Source organism: Haliotis cracherodii, unplaced genomic scaffold (genome assembly GCF_022045235.1).
Source record: "Haliotis cracherodii isolate W230 unplaced genomic scaffold, xgHalCrac1.p SCAF_3, whole genome shotgun sequence".
Taxonomy (NCBI): Eukaryota; Metazoa; Mollusca; class Gastropoda; order Lepetellida; family Haliotidae; genus Haliotis; species Haliotis cracherodii.
The window spans coordinates 3,796,390-3,821,051 of NW_027266286.1; the positions used below are offsets into that span (position 1 = coordinate 3,796,390).

The following is a 24,662-nucleotide window of genomic DNA, read 5'->3' on the forward strand; positions in this document are numbered from 1 at the left end:
TTTAGTATTCATTGAGAATATTCCATGCCATCATATTGTTGGAATGTTTGCGGGAATTCCTACTCACTCACTCACTCACTCACTCACTCACTCACTCACTCACTCAGGTATTCTAGCAACACTCGCAAAATGTGAACGGGTTTGGATGTGTACATCTCATGTTTTAGGAACATAAGTTGAAAAACCCACCAACGAGCGTATTATACAAACATGCTTTTTCTGGGAAATTGGTAAGCTAAAGAACCAGTTAAGTTGGGATAAATACCTTAGTATTAATCAACTTTTTTCTGATATCATTGATTCGGAAAGACGCCAAATAGTTCATATAAAACAAGAAAGTGGCTCTGTGAAGACCTTTATTTGTAAAATGTGTCTATGACATATCGTATATGAGTTTAATGGGATTTTATGGAAAAGTGACGATTGATGTGCAGCGGGGGTATTTTGGGATGGAAAGGAATAAGGTTTAGCCTCACCTGCTATATTTTTTTCAGTTTTAGTTTATTTCTCAGAACGACCCATCAACCGTGGTACATGAGATATACCTGCTATAGAACACGCATTAACACTGGTCGTTATAAGAACGTATTAGTAGAGCTTGTAAACTACACATGTAATGCAACAGTAGTACATGTCATTAATTATGTAAAGCATCCATTCAAACAACAGTGAGTATGTAAAGCACCCATGTAGACAGCAGAGAGCAATGCCTATAATTAAGTAAGTACCACTCACCAACATGTTTAGCCTCGAGCTAAGCTCCGTCATCTTATGTGTACATGTATAGCCAGATAGGGCACCTTGATGGAAGAATCTTCAATAAATCTCTTAACTCATTGAGAAGATTGAAATGGCGTTTGTAATGTTTATAATATATTTTCTTTAAGGCTTTGGTGTGTGGCGGGATTATACATCCCCACCTTTAATCCTCAGAAGCTTAAAAGAAATTTGAATAAAAAACTACAATAAAATATTAAACGATCACGTAACAAATGTTATATTTGGGATAACACTTTTTTATTAAAGTACATATTCCAGTATTTTGGGGGTTAAGAAAGTGTTATCCCAAATATGATATTTGTTACGTTTGAACACTTTCCGAGTGGCATTATGTGTTCAAAAACGGTCATGATTAAAAAACCGAAGTGGAACCAGACCCGTCAGACATTTCTCCGTGTCTACAAACATTTACACAGCAGCGATGCCACTGCAGTGTATATACTGGTGTTTCATGTCAGGTAAGTATAGGTGACCACGCAGGTAAACCAGTATATTCACACACTGACAAATACGCATTATAGGTGAAGGCAATATTAATCAACATTACTTCACTGACCTGCACACAATGGCAAGCCAGACGAACACGTGTAATATCATAACTCATAATTTACGTTGACCAAAACACTGTTGCCTATAAAGCGACGAGCATTACCCACTAGATGACAGTAGAGACCCACCTCTCACGGGATCTTTACGAGAGTTAAACTGGTGGCTCGTGATTTATATTTCGACGTCACGTCGCCCATACCCCCAGGCCTGTCTTCCAAGCTGATCGCTCTGAAGAGTCGTCACTTACTCCCCGACTCGGAATAAAGTCGGACTGTCCCCAAAACCAGGGACACCTGTCGGATATTCTTTGTGGAACAGACTAGCAAGATGGGTGTGTGGCAAGGTTTCTTGACGCTCCTTGTCCCCCTAGTTTTCGGGGCTTTACCCCCCTCCTCCCCTGCACTTCCAGGGTAAGTCCAAGTTTATTTTTGCCTCCGTAAAGGGTTAAACTGTGGCTTTGCTTAAAGGCATGTCATCCATCTTCTTGGGTCATAGGTAAAGTTTAGTTCTGTGAATTATGTTCATTTCATTTTCTTCATTTACGACCAATTTTCCATATATATGTGTATATTTATTGATATGTCCATAGTTGAAAAACGTGGCTATTATTTACAATATGAAGATATGTGCGTGCGTGCGGAGAATGTCATGTAGATTTTACATTCTTGTAAACACACTCAGAAGCAGGGAACGTTTAATAAATGACTAGTATAACCACTTTTCCTCATGAGAGTAACAGTAAATCCCACTTGATGTATGACGGTCTTCGAAGTGACATTTTAAAACCATTGTTTCGGGACAAAAAAAACTGCTATTTGCAGTATGAACTTTTGACAGCCCCAACCGAATATAAAAACAATCCCAACGCGCAATTAATGTTGTTGAAAGCTGACATCTTTATTTCTAGAAAGAGGAATGCATTAAACACTAAGATGACACACGTTTAAAGATAATTGACAAATCTAGTTCATAAGTAATTTAAAACGTTTTCACACACATCAATACGTAGAATAATTAAACATTAAATATATTTACATTTAAAATGTAAGAAAACTGAGAACAGATAAACAGAAAAATGTCAAAAGATTTTTTTAAGATTCATGAAACATATTTTTCATGAATTACATATGTGTATTTATTTACACATTCACCTGGCTCTACTCCCGTGTGAACTAGCCAAGCCTGTGGGTAGCGGCCATCACTGGCTGCCACTTGACAGCCAGCATGACATAACACCTTGAGGTTGACGCGCATGACGTCATACGCTCAGCTTCAAGGACAAAAAGTCCATGTTAAGGATGTATCAACCGTTGAGCCGTATTTCCCAAATCTAGCTTGATCACAAAGAATGGACAGGATGAAAGAACGTCTGACCTCCGTCAATGTTGACCCACATGCCGTGGTCGTGCCCATCAACATTGGAGGGCAGTAATTAGTTTACCCTGAGGATAAAACATATTTGTCATGTCCTTCATACGTAATTCGAGGAAGGGTCGACAGGTTTCGTGAGATGGAGAAATGTTCACTATCTCGTATCATAACAGTCTTCTGTTTATTTGTATCTTCAGCATGTTTCTTTGAAATGTGCATAACCTGTACGATTTGTTGCAATTAGTTTCAAACGCCTGCCGTACGATCTTACACGTCGTTTAAAGGCGAAGATGTTGTTGTTTAACTACATATTTCTTAGTAAGGATAAGATGCATGGATGAAAAACTTCTTTATTACTAAAAGGAGCGACGTTTGGGTGTAGGTTATTAAGCAACCGACACCGAAACGTCACTCCCAATTGTAATATAGAAGTTGTTCGTCCATATATCCTATCCTTACTTAGTACTCCAACTTCGAAATGCCTCCCAAAGAAGTTACATATTTCTTGAAGTTACAAGTTTCTCAAAGCAAGACTGAAAAAAGAACTTATCCGAATTTAAGTCACATCCCCATCCTCCGTATCTGCATTATGTAAATGTTAAAGGTCAGTCTTCCCACTAGAAGAGGGAACAGTTCCACATCCTCCATCTATCTGTTGGTCATATCTGCATTATGGTAATGTTAAAGGTCAGTCTTCCCACTAGAAGAGGGAACAGTTCCACATCCTCCGTCTATCTGTTAGTCGTATCTGCATTATGGTAATGTTAAAGGTCAGTCTTCCCACTAGAAGAGGGAACAGTTCCACATCCTCCTTCTATCTGTTGGTCATATCTGCATTATGGTAATGTTAAAGGTCAGCCTTCCCACTAGAATAGGGAACAGTTCTACATCCTCCGTCTATCTGTTGGTCATATCTGCATTATGGTAATGTTAAAGGTCAGTCTTCCCACTGGAAGAGGGAACAGTTCCACATACTCCGTCTATCTGTTGGTCATATCTGCATTATGGTAATGTTAAAAGTCAGTCTTCCCACTAGAAGAGGGAACAGTTCCACATCCTCCATCTATCTGTTGGTCGTATCTGCATTATGGTAATATTAAAGGTCAGTCTTCCCACTAGAAGAGGGAACAGTTCCACATCCTCCATCTATCTGTTGGTCATATCTGCATTATGGTAATGTTAAAGGTCAGTCTTCCCACTAGAATAGGGAACAGTTCCACATCCTCCATCCAGCTGTTGGTCATATCTGCATTATGTAAATGTTAAAGGTCAGTCTTCCCACTAGAATAGGGAACAGTTCCACATCCTCCATCTATCTGTTGGTCATATCTGCATTATGGTAATGTTAAAGGTCAGTCTTCCCACTAGAAGAGGGAACAGTTCCACATCCTCCATCTATCTGTTGGTCATATCTGCATTATGTAAATGTTAAAGGTCAGCCTTCCCACTAGAATAGGGAACAGTTCCACATCCTCCGTCTATCTGTTGGTCATATCTGCATTATGGTAATGTTAAAGGTCAGTCTTCCCACTAGAATAGGGAATAGTTCCACTTCCTCCGTCTATCTGTTGGTCATATCTGCATTATGGTAATGTTAAAGGTCAGTCTTCCCACTAGAATAGGGAACAGTTCCACATCCTCCATCCAGCTGTTGGTCATATCTGCATTATGTAAATGTTAAAGGTCAGTCTTCCCACTAGAATAGGGAACAGTTCCACATCCTCCATCTATCTGTTGGTCATATCTGCATTATGGTAATGTTAAAGGTCAGTCTTCCCACTAGAAGAGGGAACAGTTCCACATCCTCCATCTATCTGTTGGTCATATCTGCATTATGTAAATGTTAAAGGTCAGCCTTAACACTAGAAGAGGGAACAAAGTGTGAAGCCCATTACTGGTGCCACAAGTTATGATTGGTTCGAATCCAAGATTCATTCCGTTTATGACTAGGTCTACCTGCACAATCCCCGTGCTGTCAGCTACGTGGTACACGTCTCAAATCGGCATCCTTTCGGGGTTGTCTCCTACGTCCTGCTGAGATGAGGTGATACAACCGAAATATTATTCAAAATGGCGTTACACCAAACTCGTTTACTTATTATTCGTCTTAAGGGTCAATAAACCCACTTATACAACTGTACGTACTTTATGTATGTATCAGCTAGTGATTAGGGTCGAATAGGTAAATTTGAATACATTAAACCAAAGGTCTAAGGTTACACTTAACTTTCGTTACCATGGCAACAGACATCGCCTTCTGACAAGCGAAATATTTATTCATGGCCCGCCCAATTTCGTTTTATTACTTTCTTGAACTTTAAACACCATTAAACAACTACATAATGAAGCACAGGTATAAATATATAGAAAGCCACAGGAAGACAGTCCTGAATTTGGAAACGAGGCTATTTAAGTGTTGGGTTAGATGTCCTTAGTAATAAAATGTTGTTATAAAATGGTCGTGATATCAGTTCCTCGAAGCCTGACCAAGGAATGAGCTAATCCAGATGTATAGTCAATTCCAGAGAACTATCCTCCATTTTAAAAGTTACATTGACAATATATTCATTATCTTAGTGTTATACGTCAGTCATTCTACTAGAATAAAGTAAAGTGTGTAAAGACAATTACTGGGGTATCAAGCTGGGATAGGGCTCAGCAATGGCTAAACGTTAAACTATACCCACTAACTCACACTGATGGGGAACAGGTGGTCATGTTGTCTAAGACGCCTCAATTTGCTGAGTAGAGTAGCGTCCCTTAGCTGCTCCGGGATCCGATGATCGTTGGTTCGACCCCACATACGCCTAGATTGGTTTGTCAGCACCGTAGCCGTCCTGGTGGGTTTTACCTAGGCGGTATAGCCAAGTTCTCAAAATAACTTCGCCTGACACCTATTTCGAGGCCTCGTGGTCTGAATCTCCTTGGGGTCTAAATCTTCTTGGGGGTGGCGGGTTCAAAACCCATATGACCCCATGTCGGTCAGTACCATGTCCGTTCTAAGGTTAAGCGGTAAATTTCGTTGATTTTCGTTACTTCCTCTTTCTTCCAGAATGGATTGTTATTGAAATGCTATTCAACGGGTGTACTTTTAACTAGAAAAACACATACGCAAATTCTGGTGATTGACGTAGTTTGAATCAAGTTGAGTCCCAGCAAGACTGGAGACTCTTGTCTACAAGGAGGACGTATGACTTGAATGAGGCCCGATGACGCTGGAATGTTAGCAGGCACTGGTACCGTATTTCCCCCTTACTCAATAATCGTCACTGTTGATTGGAGCGGTAGTCTTGTGGCCTTACGGTGGCCTCACGAGGGCTTCATGGTGGCCTCCTGGTGGCCTCCTGTGGCCTCAGCTGTGACCTTAACGGCGTCCTTACAATCCTTGCCGATGCTGTTGATAGAGATTGTGTATGTTTTGTGGCCGCTCTTAGTTCAGTTACATCACTGCGGATACCAAGAATGGTCTTTCCTTATCCTACGTGTGGGCGAAAGCTTTCTCCGACCCACCAGCTGTTCCTAACCAGCTTTGTAATGATATGATTATTCGGCCGGGCAAAGGCATAAGTGGCAGCACTAATATTATCCAGATGACAGAGATTCTTGAAGTCAGAAATTCATACCAATTGTTTGAGATACTGTTTAATATAAGTGTGATGAATAATATCACTACATCACATCTAGCAGAAATTCTGCATCGTGAACTCGTATGTAACGCCACACTCGGCAATATTACAGCTATGTGACGGCGGTCTGTAAATAATCGAGTCTGGACCAGACAGTCCAGTCATTGACATCATGAGCATCGATCCACACAATTGGGATCGATGACATGTATCAACCAAGTCAGCGAGCCTGACCACCCGATCCCTTTAGTCGCCTTTTGCGACACGCATGGGTTCCCGAAGGCCTACTCTTCCCCGGATCTTCACGGGTCAGTACTAGTAATAAGGTGAATTAGTGTTAGTGTCCATTAACATCAGTGAGTGAATTTTTACTCCTCTTTGAGTAGTTTCAACACAGTGTGACAGTTTCATCCGTGTGCCAGTTTCATCAAAGCACGAGCACGGGGGACAGACCAGTGACCATATAGTATACGCATCCTGTCACGGCAAAGGGACGCAACTCCACGATGTGGTTTTTATTTTGTATAAATATGTGTATTATTAATGTACTTCTCGTCACGATATGGCTGAAATTCTGCCGATGTGACGTTAAATCTTAACTCACTCACTCACTCTTAGGCCACGGGGCCATCGACGAGAGCGTGCTCTCTCTCTCTCTCTCTCTCTCTCTCTCTCTCTCTCTCTCTCTCTCTCTCTCTCTCTCTCTCTCTCTCTCTCTCACACACACACACACTCGATCGATTGATAAGTTTAAGTTAACATTTCATCATCATTTTCTCCCCAAACATTTGTTGATTTGTTGACTTTAAATTTAATTCAATCAAGCACAATATTTTCAACATCATACATTTGTCTTTGGGTCACATACAACCCTTTAAATGTTTTATTACTAAGTCGCCATGGCAGGACATGTTTTCATGTTTTTATGTTTCACGGCATGACACGTTCTAACTGTACATGTCAAGCCGCGAGACAGAGAATATTAAATGTAGAAAACTCACTTCGTTAACATTCTGTATTTGAGTTTAAAAAGTTGAAAGATTATTGATTTAAATTCTGCGTACGAAGCATTGCCTTTCTGTCGAAGACGTTATAACGTCTTCAGAATGGTATAGATTTGAGTGTTTGCACTATTATTCGTTGTCATGGATTTCATTTCCGTATAGTGTACACAGGTGCACGTGCCACACATGCAGGTGCGTCACGTGCAGATCACTGCCATGCCATGACTCACAGTTCGTGTAACGACGTATCATAAAGTTTCTTCCAAACGGGAAGACTTGGACAATAGGGAACACATGGACGTATCATAGACTTCAGTAAACCACTGCATTAATAACGGCAAACTTTGCCTCAAAGAGCAGCATCTACAATTTACCTGTTTGAAAGTTTCTTACACTGACCCCAGTAAGGCTTCTGAGGTTGTATGGTATTTCTACCTGTCTGGATGATGGTGACAAACTGTTCCTCCTGTCACCATTGTCCGCATGCCCCACACATAACCCATCTTCGTGGTTGACGTCCCGAAGGGTGAAAGGTCAAACATAGCTGAGACAGAAGTATTGCCCTTGTCTCGACAGAGGTCACCTCTCTTAAGGAACGAAAGAAATTGTGTTTGTAGTCATCCAGCTTTCTTCAATTCGGTTCCATAGTATCTATTATCTAATGAAATAAAATAGGTGCACACATAATTGGATTTCACTCGAGTGAAATAACACTTTATGGAGGAACACTGCCCCAGGAACACTTAATGGTTTTCAGAGTAAGATCGTGGACATTTATATTGAAATTAAAAGTTTGTTAGATCACTAGATTAGTTGAACGTGTTACTGTAAGAAAAGGACACATGTCCTCTATTTATGTCAGTTGTGAGGTTAGAGTGGGGGTGGGGGGGGGGGGTACATATTGTCTTTTTTTGTCATGGCACTTGACTGACGGCGGGTTCTTCCTGGCTTATAGTCACATACATGAATCAGAGTGAGTGAGTGAGTTGGGTTAATTCACTTTATGACGTCAGAAAAAACTATTTCCATTTCAACCCAGACATTACACATGCAATAGTTGGAATGGTATGGTCATTTCTGATTCATGTGGGGCACAGGTGGCCCAGTCGTCTCAGGCGCCGCGATTCGCTGTGCGGAGTTGCGTCCCTTGGGCACACCAGAAACATATGATTGTGGGTTCGAATCCCGGTTCGCCCTGATTATGTTTCTAGGTTTGTCAGCACCATACCCATGCTCGTGGGTTTCACCGAAGTGGTAAACGTCTGAGACCTGCATCACTTCGTGCTTTCCTCCAACATTAAGCTGACACGCCGCGATATAATTGGAATACTGTTAAAAGCGGCGTTAAACCCAACTCACTCACTCAGCCAAAGCTCATTGAGGACTCGAACCCGGACTTCTACCCAATAGACTCCCGACCGCCCCCTCGGATCAATGAGATCAGCGAGTGCTCAGCTACAACCGCGTTGATGCGTGTCTGTATATACAGAACAATGGATGTCACGCATGTAATTGATTTTAACAAACTCATTTGATCCGCCGTGTAAAAGGTCTATTCAGGAAAAATTACCTGTTCTTTTCTTAAATAGATTAAATTTCCGCAGCATTAGGCGTTTTTAACTCATTAGTTTTTGAAAAATTAATGTATCTATCATATTAATATATGCATAGACAGACAATGATATATGTGCTGCCCGAAAAAGTACTTATAGATTTATTTTTAAATGTAAAAATCTGGAAGGATCGTTGGATGATATGGGATTTTAGGAACGATTTACTCGCCAAAAAATGTCGGACTTATAAAACATTGAGTCACGATCAATCAAGAAATGTACAGTTGATCTTGTTGACACTTAAAGTTGTCGAAATGTACTTAATTACATATAAAGGGGATGAGCTACAGTACACAGCTATATTTTATATTCCATTGTCACGAATCTTTTCTAAATAAAACACACGATCAGTGAAATAGCACACATTCGTGACCAACTCGTGTTATTCCGGGACAAGCCTTATAGCGACTCGTGCCCCTCTAGTGGCCTTTTTGCGACTGGGTTCCGTCTAACCGCAAACGGGCATAGCTAAAAGAATTGACAACTCGTTGCGTAACGATTCACGTATATTTCCCCTATATGTCGTTTATGTTCCAGATGCTATTGAAACACAACGGAACTTACAGTATTATACAGTATGATTAAACACATTTAACTGTATCTTGGGAAAATTTATAAATGCAAGACATATGTAAAATCAAAAATTATTCCTGAGGGATTCTTTGACCGAAGTACTTGAAGTCATACGCGCATTCTGATTGGTTTGTCGTATTTTCGCACATAACGTTCATCGATAGGGGGACGAGTCTTCTTGCAGGTTACGGAAAGGGGCGAGTGGTGACGAATGGGTAGCAGAACGTGATCCAGAGATTATGAGCGTGTTAAACATGCACGCCTTATGGTGATGAAGCATGACATTGATGCGGTGGTGATGACACGGAGGCGAATGCATCAATATGTCACTGGGATCTATCCGTCAGTGTCAGGTGACGTAGGGCAATTACTATTATTATCATCATCAATTTCGAGACCAACCTTTGTGGAATCATTACAAACCATCATGTTTATTGATACGGTGAGGATGATTAACGATTTATACCTGTCTTCAGTTGGATTGAGTAGAAGGGGTACGGAGTGCATGGTTAAGTCGGTATCTCGATACTCGAATTTCCGGGTCATTCATCGTTAGTGCACGGTTACAATTGCTGACACTAACGAGTATTACACACGGTCGTAGTTTAGAACAGTTCAACCTTGCAGCAAGTCGTGGTCAAGCTGCAGCAGATTTCAAACCTTATACTCAGTCACTCATACACATTCTTAAATATCTACCTAATTATACTAGATTATATAATGAATTTGAAAAATACTCCATACTGAATCATCAATCAGAGGTTTCAAATCACAATAACTACCTCTGATTGAAACTGCTGATTTGACGGCCAGATCATCGCAGAAGCTGACATATTTATAGAAAAGTACTTTTCCCTCAATAATTGTCGGTAGTCAGTTTGAAATACCTATAGGTGCACCTTTAGATTTAAAAATGTTCAATATTCAATATTAGCATTTCTAATCTCACACTAAGCGTTCGGTTTCAAATTATTTTTAGCGGAGTTAAATCTACAGGTAACCTAGCCCTACTTTGAATAAACAGTATGTTTATCTCCTTATCAACATGCATCGCTCTGATTATGTTCCTTGGTCTGCCAGCGCCACATCCTGCTCGTGGGTTTCACCACAAGGGTAGACGTATACGACTGAACTGAAGTGAACTGAACTTTATTACAGTCAGGCCGCTATCAGCGGCATCAATATATACATCACTGTCTACACATATACAACAAATGTCCACAGACCGAGCAGTGGCTTCCGTTAATAAGGATACGGGACAGGGTTCAGTTACGGGACATATTGATGGGGTTAAATAGCAGCATTATAATTTTACAAAATTTGGGTAAGTTTCTAAGTGTTCCTAATCTTTTACTATTAAAAAGCAAATTCATTTTATACATATTTGGTGTAATGTAAAAGTATTTTATAATTAGCAGTTTTCTCTCATTTTGAAATAGTGGACAGATAAATAGATAGTGGAACTCATCACAAAATGGACATTTTCTTTCAGTTAAAGGTATTTTTTCCAGTTTCCATTGGGAGATGTATTCGCAGGGGCAGGTGATGAATTCGGAACCCATTTCTATCAGAAGAGGAATATTCCAGGGCGATTCTTTTAGCCCTTTGCTTTTCTATTTGTCACTAAATCCTTTAAGCGTTTTGCTCAGCAAAGAGGAAGGTTTTCACCCGGGGCCTCCTAAGCATAGATCCCCAACACCCCTTTCTCACCTCCTTTAAATGGATGACCTTGAACTTATTGCCAATGGAGGATCTACACTCAAAAAACAGATTCTGCTTGTCGAGTCCTTTTCTAATGATATCAGCATGTCCTTTGGACTCGACAAATGCAGCGTTCTTCAGAAGGGGAGGATCAGTTAGTTTACTTGGAGGGGGAGTTATTGACCATCTTGTGGAAGGTCAGGCCTAGACGTACTTAGGGAAGCAGATTAGGGACAAACTCCAGAATGCCCATATCAAGGGCAAACTTCGGGCAGAGTACAAATGTAGACTAAAGAAAATCTGGAGTTCAGAGCTGAACGCTCGCAATAAAGTCAAAGCCACAAGTACTTATGCTGTGCCCGTCCCTTCGTATTCTTTTGGTGTTGTTGATTGGACGAAATTTAGGGTATTGACACCCTCACACGAAGAATCATGTCAGGCAATAGATCCGACCACCCTCGCTCTTCCCCAAATCGCTTATATTTACCAATTATGATGGGAGGGCGTGGTTAATGTGGAGGCTCTTCATGATAGAATTGCTTTGTGCACTTTTGCAAACATTTTACAGATGGTGTAAAAAACCAACTCACTCACTGAATATTTCTTCTATAAGCACTTCTTTGTTCTCTATTTTTCTTGACACGGCCCTAGGGGTCATGGTTCGTTCAGTTGATGGACATTGATCATGACATGCTCAGATGCACGATCCATCATCTCACAGAACTAAATCATGCTTACAAAGAGCGCGTTGTTACTCCTCGTTGGCCTGCGATGTATCTGATTGTACTGTTCCTCACGATTAATACTCTGGGTCACTCATTGAACATCTCTGGGTCACGTTTGTCGCCTGCGTACGGCAAATTTAACTTTAATTTTGACAAACAAACGACGGAAGTTCTTGTAGAAATGTCTGGAGGACGTTCCTTTTTGTGTGTTGTCTTGTGAGTGAGTATGGTTTTACGCCGCTTTTAGCAAAATTCCAGCAAAATCACGGCGTGGCAGGAAATAGGCTTCACACGTGTGGGGAATCGAACTTGCGTCTTCGATGTGACGCTTCAACCACTAGGCTACCCCAACGCCCGTGTTGGCTTGTCTTAAACATCATTGTCCCCTAGAATTCTCACAACGTCAACGTAACGTCGCTGCTGGAGTATTCAGTAGGATATGGGAATATGCGAGACTAGTTTACACGGTGTTGCATTGTATACGGCATTGCAATAGTGACTCAGTGGTCTCTTTTGTGGTCTGAATTTGTTGCGCAGAGTGGAAAGGATTCACATTGGGCTTCGAATACACATTTGCCTGAATGTGAACCTGAATGGGTGAACCTGTCCATCGCTTTGAGCAGTATTGCAGATGTAGTACGGCGAGTGAGTGATGTGTGAGAAGTAAGCCTACAGTGCCCAAGGTACAAGGCACCACCTGTTGTTTCTCTCGTGTATTAATCGTTAGAAATTGTGAGGGTGACGATACAGGTAATTATTAGAGTGTCGACACAGGTAATTATGAGGGTGTCGATACAGATAATTGTGAGGGTGTCGATACAGGTAATTATGAGAGTGTCAACACAGGTAATTGTGAGGGTGTCCACACAGGTAATTGCGAGAGAACATTTAACTGTGAGAGTGTTGCTACAGATAAATGTAAGAGTGTCGACACAGGTAATTGTGAGAGTGTTGCTACAGGTAAATGTAAGAGTGTCGACACAGGTAATTATGAGAGTGTCGACACAGGTAATTGTGAGGGTATCGATACAGGTAATTGCGAGAGATCATTTAATTGTGAGAGTGTTGCTACAGGTAAATGTAAGGGAGTCGACAGTGTCGACACAGGTAATTGTGAGGGTGTCGATACAGGTAATTGTGAGGGTGTCGATACAGGTAATTGTGAGGGTGTCGACACAGGTAATTGTGAGAGTGTCGACACAGGTAATTGTGAGGGTGTTGATACAGGTAATTGTGAGCGTGTCGACACAGGTAATTGTGAGAGTGTCGACACAGGTAATTGTGAGGTTGTCGATACAGGTAATTGTGAGGGTGTCGATACACAGGTAATTGTGAGGGTGTCCACACAGGTAATTGTGAGGGTGTCGATACAGATAATTGTGAGGGTGTCGATACAGGTAATTATGAGAGTGTCAACACAGGTAATTGTGAGGGTGTCCACACAGGTAATTGCGAGAGAACATTTAACTGTGAGAGTGTTGCTACAGGTAAATGTAAGAGTGTCGACACAGGTAATTATGAGAGTGTCGACACAGGTAATTGTGAGGGTATCGATACAGGTAATTGCGAGAGATCATTTAATTGTGAGAGTGTTGCTACAGGTAAATGTAAGAGTGTCGACACAGGTAATTATGAGAGTGTCGACACAGGTAATTGTGAGGGTATCGATACAGGTAATTGCGAGAGATCATTTAATTGTGAGAGTGTTGCTACAGGTAAATGTAAGAGTGTCGACACAGGTAATTATGAGAGTGTCGACACAGGTAATTGTGAGGGTATCGATACAGGTAATTGCGAGAGATCATTTAATTGTGAGAGTGTTGCTACAGGTAAATGTAAGGGAGTCGACAGTGTCGACACAGGTAATTGTGAGGGCATCGACACAGGTAATTATGAGAGTGTCGACACAGGTAATTGTGAGGGTATCGATACAGGTAATTGTTGAGGTGTCGACACAGGTAATTGTGAGGGTATCGATACAGGTAATTGTTAAGGTGTCGACACAGGTAATTGTGAGGGTGAAACGAAGCAGATCAGGAATGTTCGAAGATATAGAAAACGTCTAACGTGTAAATCACCTGTTGTCTTTTCCAAAACACCCAACGCATCTCATCATTAGGCGGTGCCCTGTAAGCTGTGCGTATGTTCCTCGGCAGGGACATTAAGCACTGGTTAGAACAACACATGCCTCGCAGGGCCAGGGGGGCACACGACATCGTGCCTGGCGCTCGCTAGGGATGTAGTGTCATGTAGTGTCATGTCATGTCATGTGATGTCAGTCACCGTGTGCATGAGATGCTCTGTGAACTAATGTACAGAACGTATGACCTTGTCCAAGTGTTTGTCTATTCTGGGCGGATCCTTCTCATGTGTACCTGTCTGATTTCATGACTCTCCCCTCAACTACCAAACCCTAAATAAGCTATAGTTTTAAGTAAACCAGTCTATTATTAGTAATAGTTGTTGTAGTTATAGTAGTAGAATTGTTGTTGTTATTGTTGTTGTTGTTGTTGTTGTTGTTGTTGTTGTTATTATTATTATCATCATCATCATCATCATCATCATCATCATTATTATTATTATTATTATTATTATTAATATAATAATATACAGATTGAAATATAAAATACATCAAAGAGGGTGTGGGTGATCCTGGCACAGTCAGGCTGCTTAGGTTCATCATCAGCTCTACACGTTGTCCAAACAGCGAATGGGACTTCCGAGAACTTTTCTGAGAATGTGAAGACCTCCCCAACACTGCAGCTTTCTGCATTACCCAGACTGTCAGATGGGCTGTATTCCTGGTAGCAAACCCGGGTACTCTCCCAATGTCAGTCAACAGTTAGGGAGGTACCAAACCTAAGGCACCGAGAACAATGGGGAGTCTGACAACTTGGTACTTGGGATACAAGCATGACATTTCGAAGGCGAGGTCCGCATATATGCCATGTTTTTCCTGAATCTTGTCAATCACATTAGTGTCAAGAGTGACAGAAAACTCAATGATATTAAGGATTTCATTGGATTTATCAAAACGGACAAATTCAGGTTTGTTGGTCTGGAAAGGCCTGTGGCTGTATACGAGCCTATTTCAAAGAATTTTGTATTTATCATTTTCCTTGACGCCCTTTACATATTCTGGGTCGTACCATGGTTGGAAATCAAAACCACAAGCATAACGGAGACGGTACTAAAATGAACCACTCCATCGTGCCGCTTAAGATACTGTGTTTGTGCCAAAGCTGGGCATCCACTGACAATGTGTTGGACAGTCTCATTAAATTCATTGTATATTTTACATTTCATGTTTACATTCTGATGCAAAATCACACATTGACGGTTTCGAGAGGGAAGTGACTGGTCCTGATCAGCAAACAGAAATCCTTCTCTTAGTTGCAGTAGTAGTAGTAGTAGTAGTAGTAGTAGTAGTAGTAGTAGTAGTAGTAGTAGTAGTAGTAATGCTCCAAATTCCATACACTAGCCCATGATCAAAGGGCTACACAATTATTACACAATCAATGGATCAGTATTCACTCAAATTTCATTCTCAGCTCGCTGGCGAGTATGCACCCCAAGCTGCCTGTGGTACGCTAACAGTCACATTACCATCTCAGCCCTACTAGTATCCCCATAATCTCCGTTCCATGATGGTACATACCCTGGACACCTTCATCACAGCAGCTTCGTTTTGGAAGTGATGCCACCATCTCCACGTCTCGTACCACTAACTCAGCACAGTATTTCTTTCGCTCATGAGAGCACTTTCATTGGTCGCCTGGTAGCGTCTTGTCATTTGAACAGGGCTCAAAAGAAAGCTCTATGCGGAAGGAAATGGGTTTACAATGTACATTATAACAGAATGGCGATATAATACACTGGACCAGAACAACGTCATCTCACTGCTCGACTGTCATAACCCTGACAAAGACAGTCGCAGTTGTGAGACCACTCCAAATAATCTTTTATCGAATGACCAGCTTGTAATTGCATTCTGACATTACGTCACTATATACGTGTTTTTGTCAGTATTTCCGACAAACAGCAAATTTATGTTACGTCTATATGGCATATATCAGCGCGAGGGGCCGTTACCTGTTCGTTGAATATTCATTATACCCCCAGACAGACACGTGTAACCGTCAAGGTCATTAGCTACAGCGCATGCGTACTCTGCTCCGCCTTGGAGGCTTGCATGTAATATTGTAAGAGGTCGGGCAAGTTACAAGCGTGTTTGATAAATGACGGTAAACTCAGACTGCATACAGCCACATTCTCCTGCACGAGGACGAAGGCCAGTGCACATTGATTATTGATCCTTAATTATTTTGATCAAAAGCGAGGATTATTTTCGACGTGACGTTAAAAGATTTAAAAAAAATCAAGATTAAGAAGCTGCGTTCATGTATGCATTGTATATATTGTCAGTGAGATGGAGTTATCTCCACTGTGAAAAGTGTCTCAGTTTTAACAGCTTTATAAGGGAAGAGGAAAATATGCAGTACAGTTTAATAAGGGCGGAAAATCTGTGGTACAGCTTAATAAGGGAGGCAAATCGTCAGTACTGCCTAATAAGGGAGGAAAATTGTCAGTACTGCTTAATAAGTGAGGAAAATCGGCAGAACTTCTTAATAAGGGAGGAAAATCGTCAGTACTGCTTAATAAGGGGGGGGGGGGATCTGTAGTACAGCTTAATAAGGGAGGAATATCGTCAGTACAGCTTAATAAGGGAGGAAAATCGTCAGTGCTGCTTAATAAGGGAGGAAAATCTGTAGTAAAGCTTAATAAGAGAAGAATATCGGCAGTACAGCTTAATAAGGGAGGAACATCGTCAGTACTGCTTAATAAGGGGGGGGGATCTGTAGTACAGCTTAATAAGGGAGGAATATCGTCAGTACAGCTTAATAAGGGAGGAAAATCTGTAGTAAAGCTTAATAAGAGAAGAATATCGGCAGTACAGCTTAATAAGGGAGGAACATCGTCAGTACTGCTTAATAAGGGAGGAACATCGTCAGTACTGCTTAATAAGGGAGGAACATCGTCAGTACAGTTCAATAAGGGAGGAAAATCGTCAGTACAGCTTAATAAGGGAGGAAAATCGTCAATACAGCTTAATAAGAGAGGAATATCGTCAGTACAGCTTCATAAGGGAGGAAAATCCAAAGTACAGGTTAATGTAACAGGAAAATGTGTGTAGCGAAATCCAAAATGGAGCACATCGCATGTTTACAATCCGCTCAGAAATAAGACAAATGTTCAAAACAAATCTACTGGGAAGATGAATACGACATCTGGTACCTATATATAGATTACAAAAAGGAACATCCACTTTGTTTATTCTGTAGTTGATAAATGTAAGTAGCAGCCACATCCTGTGGATGTGGAATTGAAACATTCCCCGTGTCAGTACGTCCAGTGAGATGTATGCGGTTCTCTGGAAAAAAGGGACCCTTCACATATCACCGTGATAAACAGCATCTGTTTAGACAGCTCAGCACGTACAGATATTTTGTACGGCCGTGCCATATATATGTTATACTAAGGTACCTAAAACGGTGAGTTAGTGAGTGAGTTTGGCTAACGCCACTTTAAACAGTGTTTCAGTCACACAAGAGTGATGACATTTACAACAATACCGGATTCATACAGTTTGCACATCAGTTTTTCGATTCATACCTCAATGAACCGAAAAAATACACAGTCAATTCTTAAATAAGGTAGCACGGGTGTCCAAGTCGTCTAAGGCGCCGCGATTCGCTGTGCAGAGTTGCGTCCCTTGGGCACGCCAGAAACCTATGGTTGTGGGTTCGAATCCAGGTTCGCCACAATTATGTTTCTAGGTTTGTCAGCACCATACCCGTGATCGTGGGTTTCACCGAAGTGGTAAACGTTAGAAACCTGCACCACTTCGGGCTCTCCCACATTAAGCTGACACGCCGCGATATGACTGGAATAATGTTAAAAGCGGCTTTAAACCCAACTCACTCACTCACTCACTCACTCAATTCTTACATAAATGTGAACATGTCTATTGCAGCCTGGGTCCTCTGCCAAACGCCCCTCCCCCACTGATCCCCATCGACCACCAGCGATGCATGGCCTTGAAGAAGGAGACGAGCCTCGTGAAGGTACCCGTGCCCTATTTCTGCCACCCCCAGGACATGACAGGAATCCCCGTGCCGAGCGTCATCAACCCCAAGATCACTCTGATGGTCATGAGGCTTCAGTGGTAAGTAGATTTCTGATTCTAGAAGACTTTAAAATGTCAGCTACACAAGATAATGTATGTGTTCAGGATGAAAGGGAACGATCACCAGATCTGTGAACTGTGAGTCGTATGAAAATGAAGCTTAGAGAAACGCCCAGTGGGCTATGCTTTAAACAGACTTCCTCCTACTAACACATGAGTTTTCTATATTACCAGAAACCAAAACTAAACACTCACATTATAACGTCTGTCGACTCTCATTCGGATTGGCGTGAAGGTGTCCATGTACAGGCCATAGATGTGAATACAATAGCAACAGTAGCATTAACGAGTGAGTGAGTGAGTGAGTTGGGTTTAACGCCGCTTTTAACATTATTCCAGTTATATCACGGCGTGTCAGCTTAATGTGGGAGGAAAGCCTGAAGTGATGCAGGTCTCAGACGTTTACCACTTCAGTGAAACCCACGAGCACGGGTATGGTGCTGACAAACCTAGAAACATAATCGGGGCGAACCGGGATTCGAACCCACAATCATAGGTTTCTGGCGTGCCCAAGGGACGCAACTCTGCACAGCGAATCGCGGCGCCTTAGACGACTGGGCCACCCGTGCCCCCGTAGCATTAACGACCCGTGGAGATCCAGGATAGAATAATTGGCCTCCCGCAACCCATGCTTGTCGTAAGAGGCGATTAACGGGATCGGGTGGTCAGGCTCGCTGACTTGCTTGATGCACGTCATCGTATTCCAATTGCGTGTATCGATATTCATGATGTCAGTCACTGGATTTTCTGGTCCAGACACGATTATTTACAGACCGCCGTCATATAGCTGGAATATTGCTGATTGCGGCGTTAGGCAAAAAAAACCACCAAAGTAGTAGTGGTAGTGATAGCGGTAGTGATGTGGTCGGCCCTATCATATGACCTCGTGATGATAAGACGGCTACAACGTGTTAGCCCTTAAAACGGCATTATTTTGTATACTAGTACAATCTGCCACACAGCCACACACACAGCCACACACACACAGCCACACACACACACACACACACACACACACACACACACACACACACACACACACACACACGCACGCACGCACGCACGCACGCACGCACGCACGCACGCACGCACACACGCACGCACACACACACACACGCACGCACGCACACACACACACACATACGCACACACACACACGCACACACGCACAGTGTAATAAGCTTGAATGCGGCACTGAACTCCATGTCACAACCTCTCCATTGCCTCTGCTTCTCCCCTCAGGAGCGGCTACAGGATGTGCACCCGTCAGATGTCGCTGCCCACCCACAGATACGTCCCCGTGCCCGTGTGTTGTCCAGGGTGGAGGAAAAGTCCCTCTGGGAAGTGCGACACACGTGAGTCAGACAACGCTCAGCTTCTTTCGTGATTACTCGTGTCATTCCGGTACAAGCCGAATGACGGCTCATGTCCACTCGTGGACAGTCAATCAACTTGGTTCAGTCTTCGCGTAAGACGGCAAAGAGAAAACAAACAGTCAAATCGCTGACCAAATGCGACATAACTTTATATAAATATACATGGATGTTTCCTGAACATAACACGACTGACATTCACAACCTCTTGTTGTTCAGGCGACTGACGGGATCGGGTGGTCAGGATCGCTGACTTGGTTGATGCATGTCATCTTATCCCAATGGCGTGGATCGATGCTCATGATGTAAATCATTGGATTGTCTGGTCCGACTCGATTATATCCTGACCGCCGTCATATAGCTGAAATATTGCGGTGTTTAACAGCAAACAAACAACACAAATAAAACATTACTTCTCTCTCCTCAGCTACCCGCGTGCCTCCCCCATCTCAGAGGAGTCCATGCCTCAATGGAGGATTCCCAAGGAAGGGTAAACATTGCTGCATCTGCCCCCCTGGCTTCTCGGGGGCCTTCTGTCAGAACAGATCCCCTGCCGCACCACAGAGCACGCTGGCAAGGATAGGCCGGGGACCAATTGTCCGACCCCCGATGATGAGGCTCCCAGGTGCTGCCCTACCCCTGAGCCGACTTGACACCCACCTTGGTCGTCTCATCAGGAAGCTGGCCCGACTATCGCCATCGGGAAGAGGTCCTCTGCCGATCAATCCAACTCTAGTCAGACTGTTGATGGCTCGAAAACAGAGACAGAGCATTGATACCCCAACACCCATGAACAATCCTAAGGGTCTGTCTCCTAGGCCTACTGTAAACACCGCTTACATCAACCAGGTCCCCCGGGCACCAGCGTCACCCCCCAAGCCAGTAGTCAATACAGCCTATATCAACAAAGTTCCCCAGAACCCTAACCCAGCTGCCCGACCTACTGTCAACACTGCCTATATAAACCAGCTCCCTAAAAGAGGTAATGTACCGAACATCACACCAAATGTTGCGTATATAAACCAGCTCCCTAAAAGAAATAATGTGCCCAAACTAACACCAAATGTTGCGTACATTAACCAGCTCCCTAAAAGAGGTAATGTGCCCAAAATTACACAAAATGTTGCGTATATAAACCAGCTTCCCCAGCGACAAAGGCCAGTAGTGAAGCCACCTCTTAACATTGCATACATCAACCAGCTCGTCCGTCCAAGACCGACCAGAATCACGGTCAACACCGCCTACATCAACCGACTCCCGAGGCCCGACGGCAGAAACGTCACACCTACCACAAACACGGCGGCCATCAACCAACTGCCCAAGGTGAACAGACTTCCGGTTCAAGCTCCCGCACAAACGGCATACATCAACCGCGTCCCATCAATTCCACTGATGAGGGGGAGGCCACTCGTCAACACTGCCGCCATCAACAGGATCCCACCTAACACCCCTCGTCCAGTGATCGCTCCACCCGTTGTCATGCCAACCAGACTTGGAATTCGACCAATGGTGAACCCAGCTGCGGTCAACCAACTTCCCCCACGAACCCAGGAGCCGGACATCGAAGAGCCAACGGTCAGTCCTATGATGCCACAGTCCAACCCTGTAGGAGCTGCCCCGGCCAGAGTTGGAACCCCAGAAGGGTCATCTCACAACCAGCCTTCTATGGGTGACGAGCCTTCTACGGGTGACGAGCCTCCTATGGGTGAGTCTATCAAGTTGTAGGACAAAGTGAATGTTGATCCTAACGACTGCAGTTGCTGTCAGTCATATTCCGCCATATTGACGCAGATCCGTTAAAAAGTGAGTTTTGGTTTGGCAAACCATTGATCCAAAATCAGCCATTGTATATACTTAATCATCATTTGTCGGGCCGTACGACCAGCAATGGGTATGTAAAAGGCGACTATGTTTGTCGTAAGAGGCGACTAACGGGATTGGGTGGCCAGGTTCGCTGACTTGGTTAATGCTTGTCAACATATCCCAGGTGCGTTGATCGATGCTCATGATGTCAATCACTGGATTGTCTGGTCCAAACTCGGTTATTTACAGACCGCCGTCGTATAGCTGGAATATCGCTGAGTGCGGCGTTAAACGACAAACAAACAATCAAACACTTCTTTATTTGGCTGCTTAACAACAGTTTATGATGGTTATGATTGTCACACATAGCACTCCTTACAAGGACTGGACCTAGGTTGGACATAACCTCTGAGTGGTGGAGCGCAGCACCTATTTAAAACAGACGAGGACAGTGGGGTAGCCTAGTGGTTAAAGCGTTCGCTCTTCACGCTGAAGACCCGGGTTCAATTCCCAACATGGGTACCTATTGAAGCTCATTTCTAGTGTCCCCCGCCGTGATAATGCTGGAATATTGCTGAAAGCGGCGTGATACCATACTCACTCACTAATACAGATGTATATATGTAGGTATTCAGTTGTCTTAAGAAGCTGTGCAGGTAAGACGCTCTTGTGGCCATAATGGGAAGGATCTGAAGGATGCTCGTAAAAGTCTCGATTAAACCTCGGCCATGTTTTCCTGTTCAGATGCTGCCAAGGAGTGTAAGCAGATCATCGAGGTGGGCGTGACCCGTTGTTTCCGCGAAGCTGGCGTCCTGGCCGCCCCTGCTGACGTCTTCAACCCCCAGAACCCGGAAGTTGCCCGTGTGATATGCAGGTAACATGCTTTGACTACTCTGGCGAGTGAGTGAGTGGGGGTTGACGCCTGATGAACAGTATGTCAGTTATTGGCAGGTCTTTCTTCACTTTCTTGGTATTAAAACACCTGGTAAAATTCAGTTTGTGCATCTGGTGGCGAACGTGAGAATAGCTACGAGTTGGGAGACGTACCGTGTTTTCAGTGCAGACATAGGTCACCTGTTGATTTTCAAGTGCTAATTTCAGTTTGAAACCGAACGTAACTTGATCCTTTCAGTTACAAGGGAAGTTTACAGATATGTAATTTACGTTTGAACATGTATCTCCTAAATCATTATCAGGGGGGATGTAGGATTCTAACCCATGAGCATCGGATTCTGGCACAACAAGGGGCGATAACTGCCGTGAAACACGCGAGAATGGGAGAAGTGACATAAAATATATTTTCCTGGAGATACCCGTGAAGAAGAGATAAGGTTCTCGATCTTAACGCTGAGATGATCGTGGCTCCCATGGCGCTAAGATACCTTGTGGAACGGGACCATGGACTCACCTTAACGGGGCAATCCTCCATGTCGACTCCCTGGAATAAGCTCATGACTCTACACAATCTGCAGGAAAATACAGAATTAGTTCAGTTTACTCATTCCACGATTTAACCTCGGTATTTGTGTATTTAGCAACGTTGCCTTATTTGTTGCAGTCAAGGACGACGTCTAAGACCGTGCATCATGGCAGGGGAGACGGCGTGTGGGCGTGGCATGAGAGTCATCCTCACACGTAGGATGCTGTCGTCGCTGCTCAACGCCATGGGCAACCTCTGTGCTTTACAAGGTCACACACATGTGTTAAATTCTTACGTAAACATTACATACTGAATGAAGGCAATAAGGGTCGTGTAAAGCCCTTTCTTGGAATGAAATTGTGTTTGTTGTCACCGAGCCTGACCACTGATCCATTTAGCCGCCTCTTGAAAGGAATAGAGAGTTTGGGAGTTACTTCAGCTTAAGGTCAACGGTGTCAATAACTCAAGCCCCGTTCCACAGGGCACCTTCCACAGAGCGATCTTAGCGCCTGACTCCCGTACTTTAGCATGGGCTTCGATAGTCGTAGCGCTATAATCGCTCTGTGGAACGGGGCCAAGGGAACATATTCTAACCTGGAAACGGAATTAATGATATTTCGGGTATTCCGTAAAGGAGAAATCATGTTTTGTTTGTTTGTTGTTTAACGCCACACGCAGCAATATTCCAGCTACATGACGGCGGGGAGAAATCATGAGAATGTGTTGATTCCGGAAGTAGAATGAATGCTATGATTGACATATAATTGTCTCATGTTGTGATTGATGTATAATGTCTCCATAAGTTTCCATATTGACCTATAGTTGCGTCAGTTTTACTTGTTCACATTTTGTTCATAATGAGTGAATTCCTGGCTCAGCATCAATTGTAACCATTATAGCATGACGTCAATATAATGATGTAATTCAGATAACGTTTAGCAATGTCGTGATCACAATGTCATGGCGCTGAACGTGAGCATCTGTGTAACTGGGACTCATGGTATGACTCTACATCAACAGTGTCAAGACCTCCGACCAGACAGAGTCTCCCGAACCAGCCCCAGCAGCCCCGGGTCCCCTCTGTCCTCCCTCCCGGACTGATGCCTCAGATCCCCACCGAGCCCCAGACCATGGATGACATACCCCAGTTACCCCAGGTACCCGGGCTTGTGGAGGGGGAGGAGCCCATCAGGCGCTCCTGCATGAACGGCGGCTACGTGGTCGTCCAGGGAGGCGTGGAGGTCTGCGAGTGCCCAGATGGATTTGGCGGAGATCACTGTGAAATTCGTGAGTAGTTTCTTTTCATATTGGGGCGGTAGGGTAGCCAAGTGTGAAAGCGCTGGTTCCTCATGTCAGAGACCCGGGTTCGATTCCCCATGGGTACAGTGTGTGAAAGCCATTCTTGGGGTCTGGAGATGGCTGAAATATTGCTTAAAACGGCATAAAACTCATCTTCCCGAGGCAAGCGTGTCCACTAGTTGTGCCCCTTGTAATGAAAACGCGATATCCAATCAGATCGCTGTTCTTATCCTGTGTAGCATCACAAAGATGGCTGCTACCATAGGAGGTGACGACCTAGTGGATGAGATAACGAAAACATACGCGATTTCATTCCTGACACAAATACAGGCAATCGTTTAAAGATGTTTAAAGATGAAAAAGACGTTTTCGTTTCAACAAAGCCAGGCAGCGTTAAATCACTTTCATACAAGAGTGTACCAGTCGTGGATGTTGATTTTGCGAAACGTTCTCTGACGCGATAGTCCAATCATATTTAGCATAGGAAAGTGGGCTTGATGTGGCAAGGGTGGAAATACACTTTAATAAAAAGGCTAGTGGACGCTCTTGCCTCGGGAAGATACTTAAAACCATACTCA

The 24,662-nt window shown here is 43.3% G+C and overlaps 1 protein-coding gene across 1 annotated transcript in view; it reads left to right on the top strand.

Moving 5' to 3' along the window:
• The first annotated feature begins 1,594 nt into the window (after window positions 1-1,594).
• LOC139474698 (uncharacterized) overlaps window positions 1,595-24,662 on the top strand; it is a 28,891-nt gene continuing 5,823 nt past the window's right edge. The window contains exons 1-7 of the mRNA XM_071257798.1: window positions 1,595-1,739; window positions 17,977-18,168; window positions 19,432-19,544; window positions 19,990-21,267; window positions 22,110-22,239; window positions 22,924-23,054; window positions 23,806-24,072. Of these exons, the coding sequence (XP_071113899.1) occupies window positions 1,657-1,739; window positions 17,977-18,168; window positions 19,432-19,544; window positions 19,990-21,267; window positions 22,110-22,239; window positions 22,924-23,054; window positions 23,806-24,072 (2,194 nt within the window). The 5' untranslated portion in view covers window positions 1,595-1,656. The remainder of the gene's footprint in view (window positions 1,740-17,976; window positions 18,169-19,431; window positions 19,545-19,989; window positions 21,268-22,109; window positions 22,240-22,923; window positions 23,055-23,805; window positions 24,073-24,662) is intronic.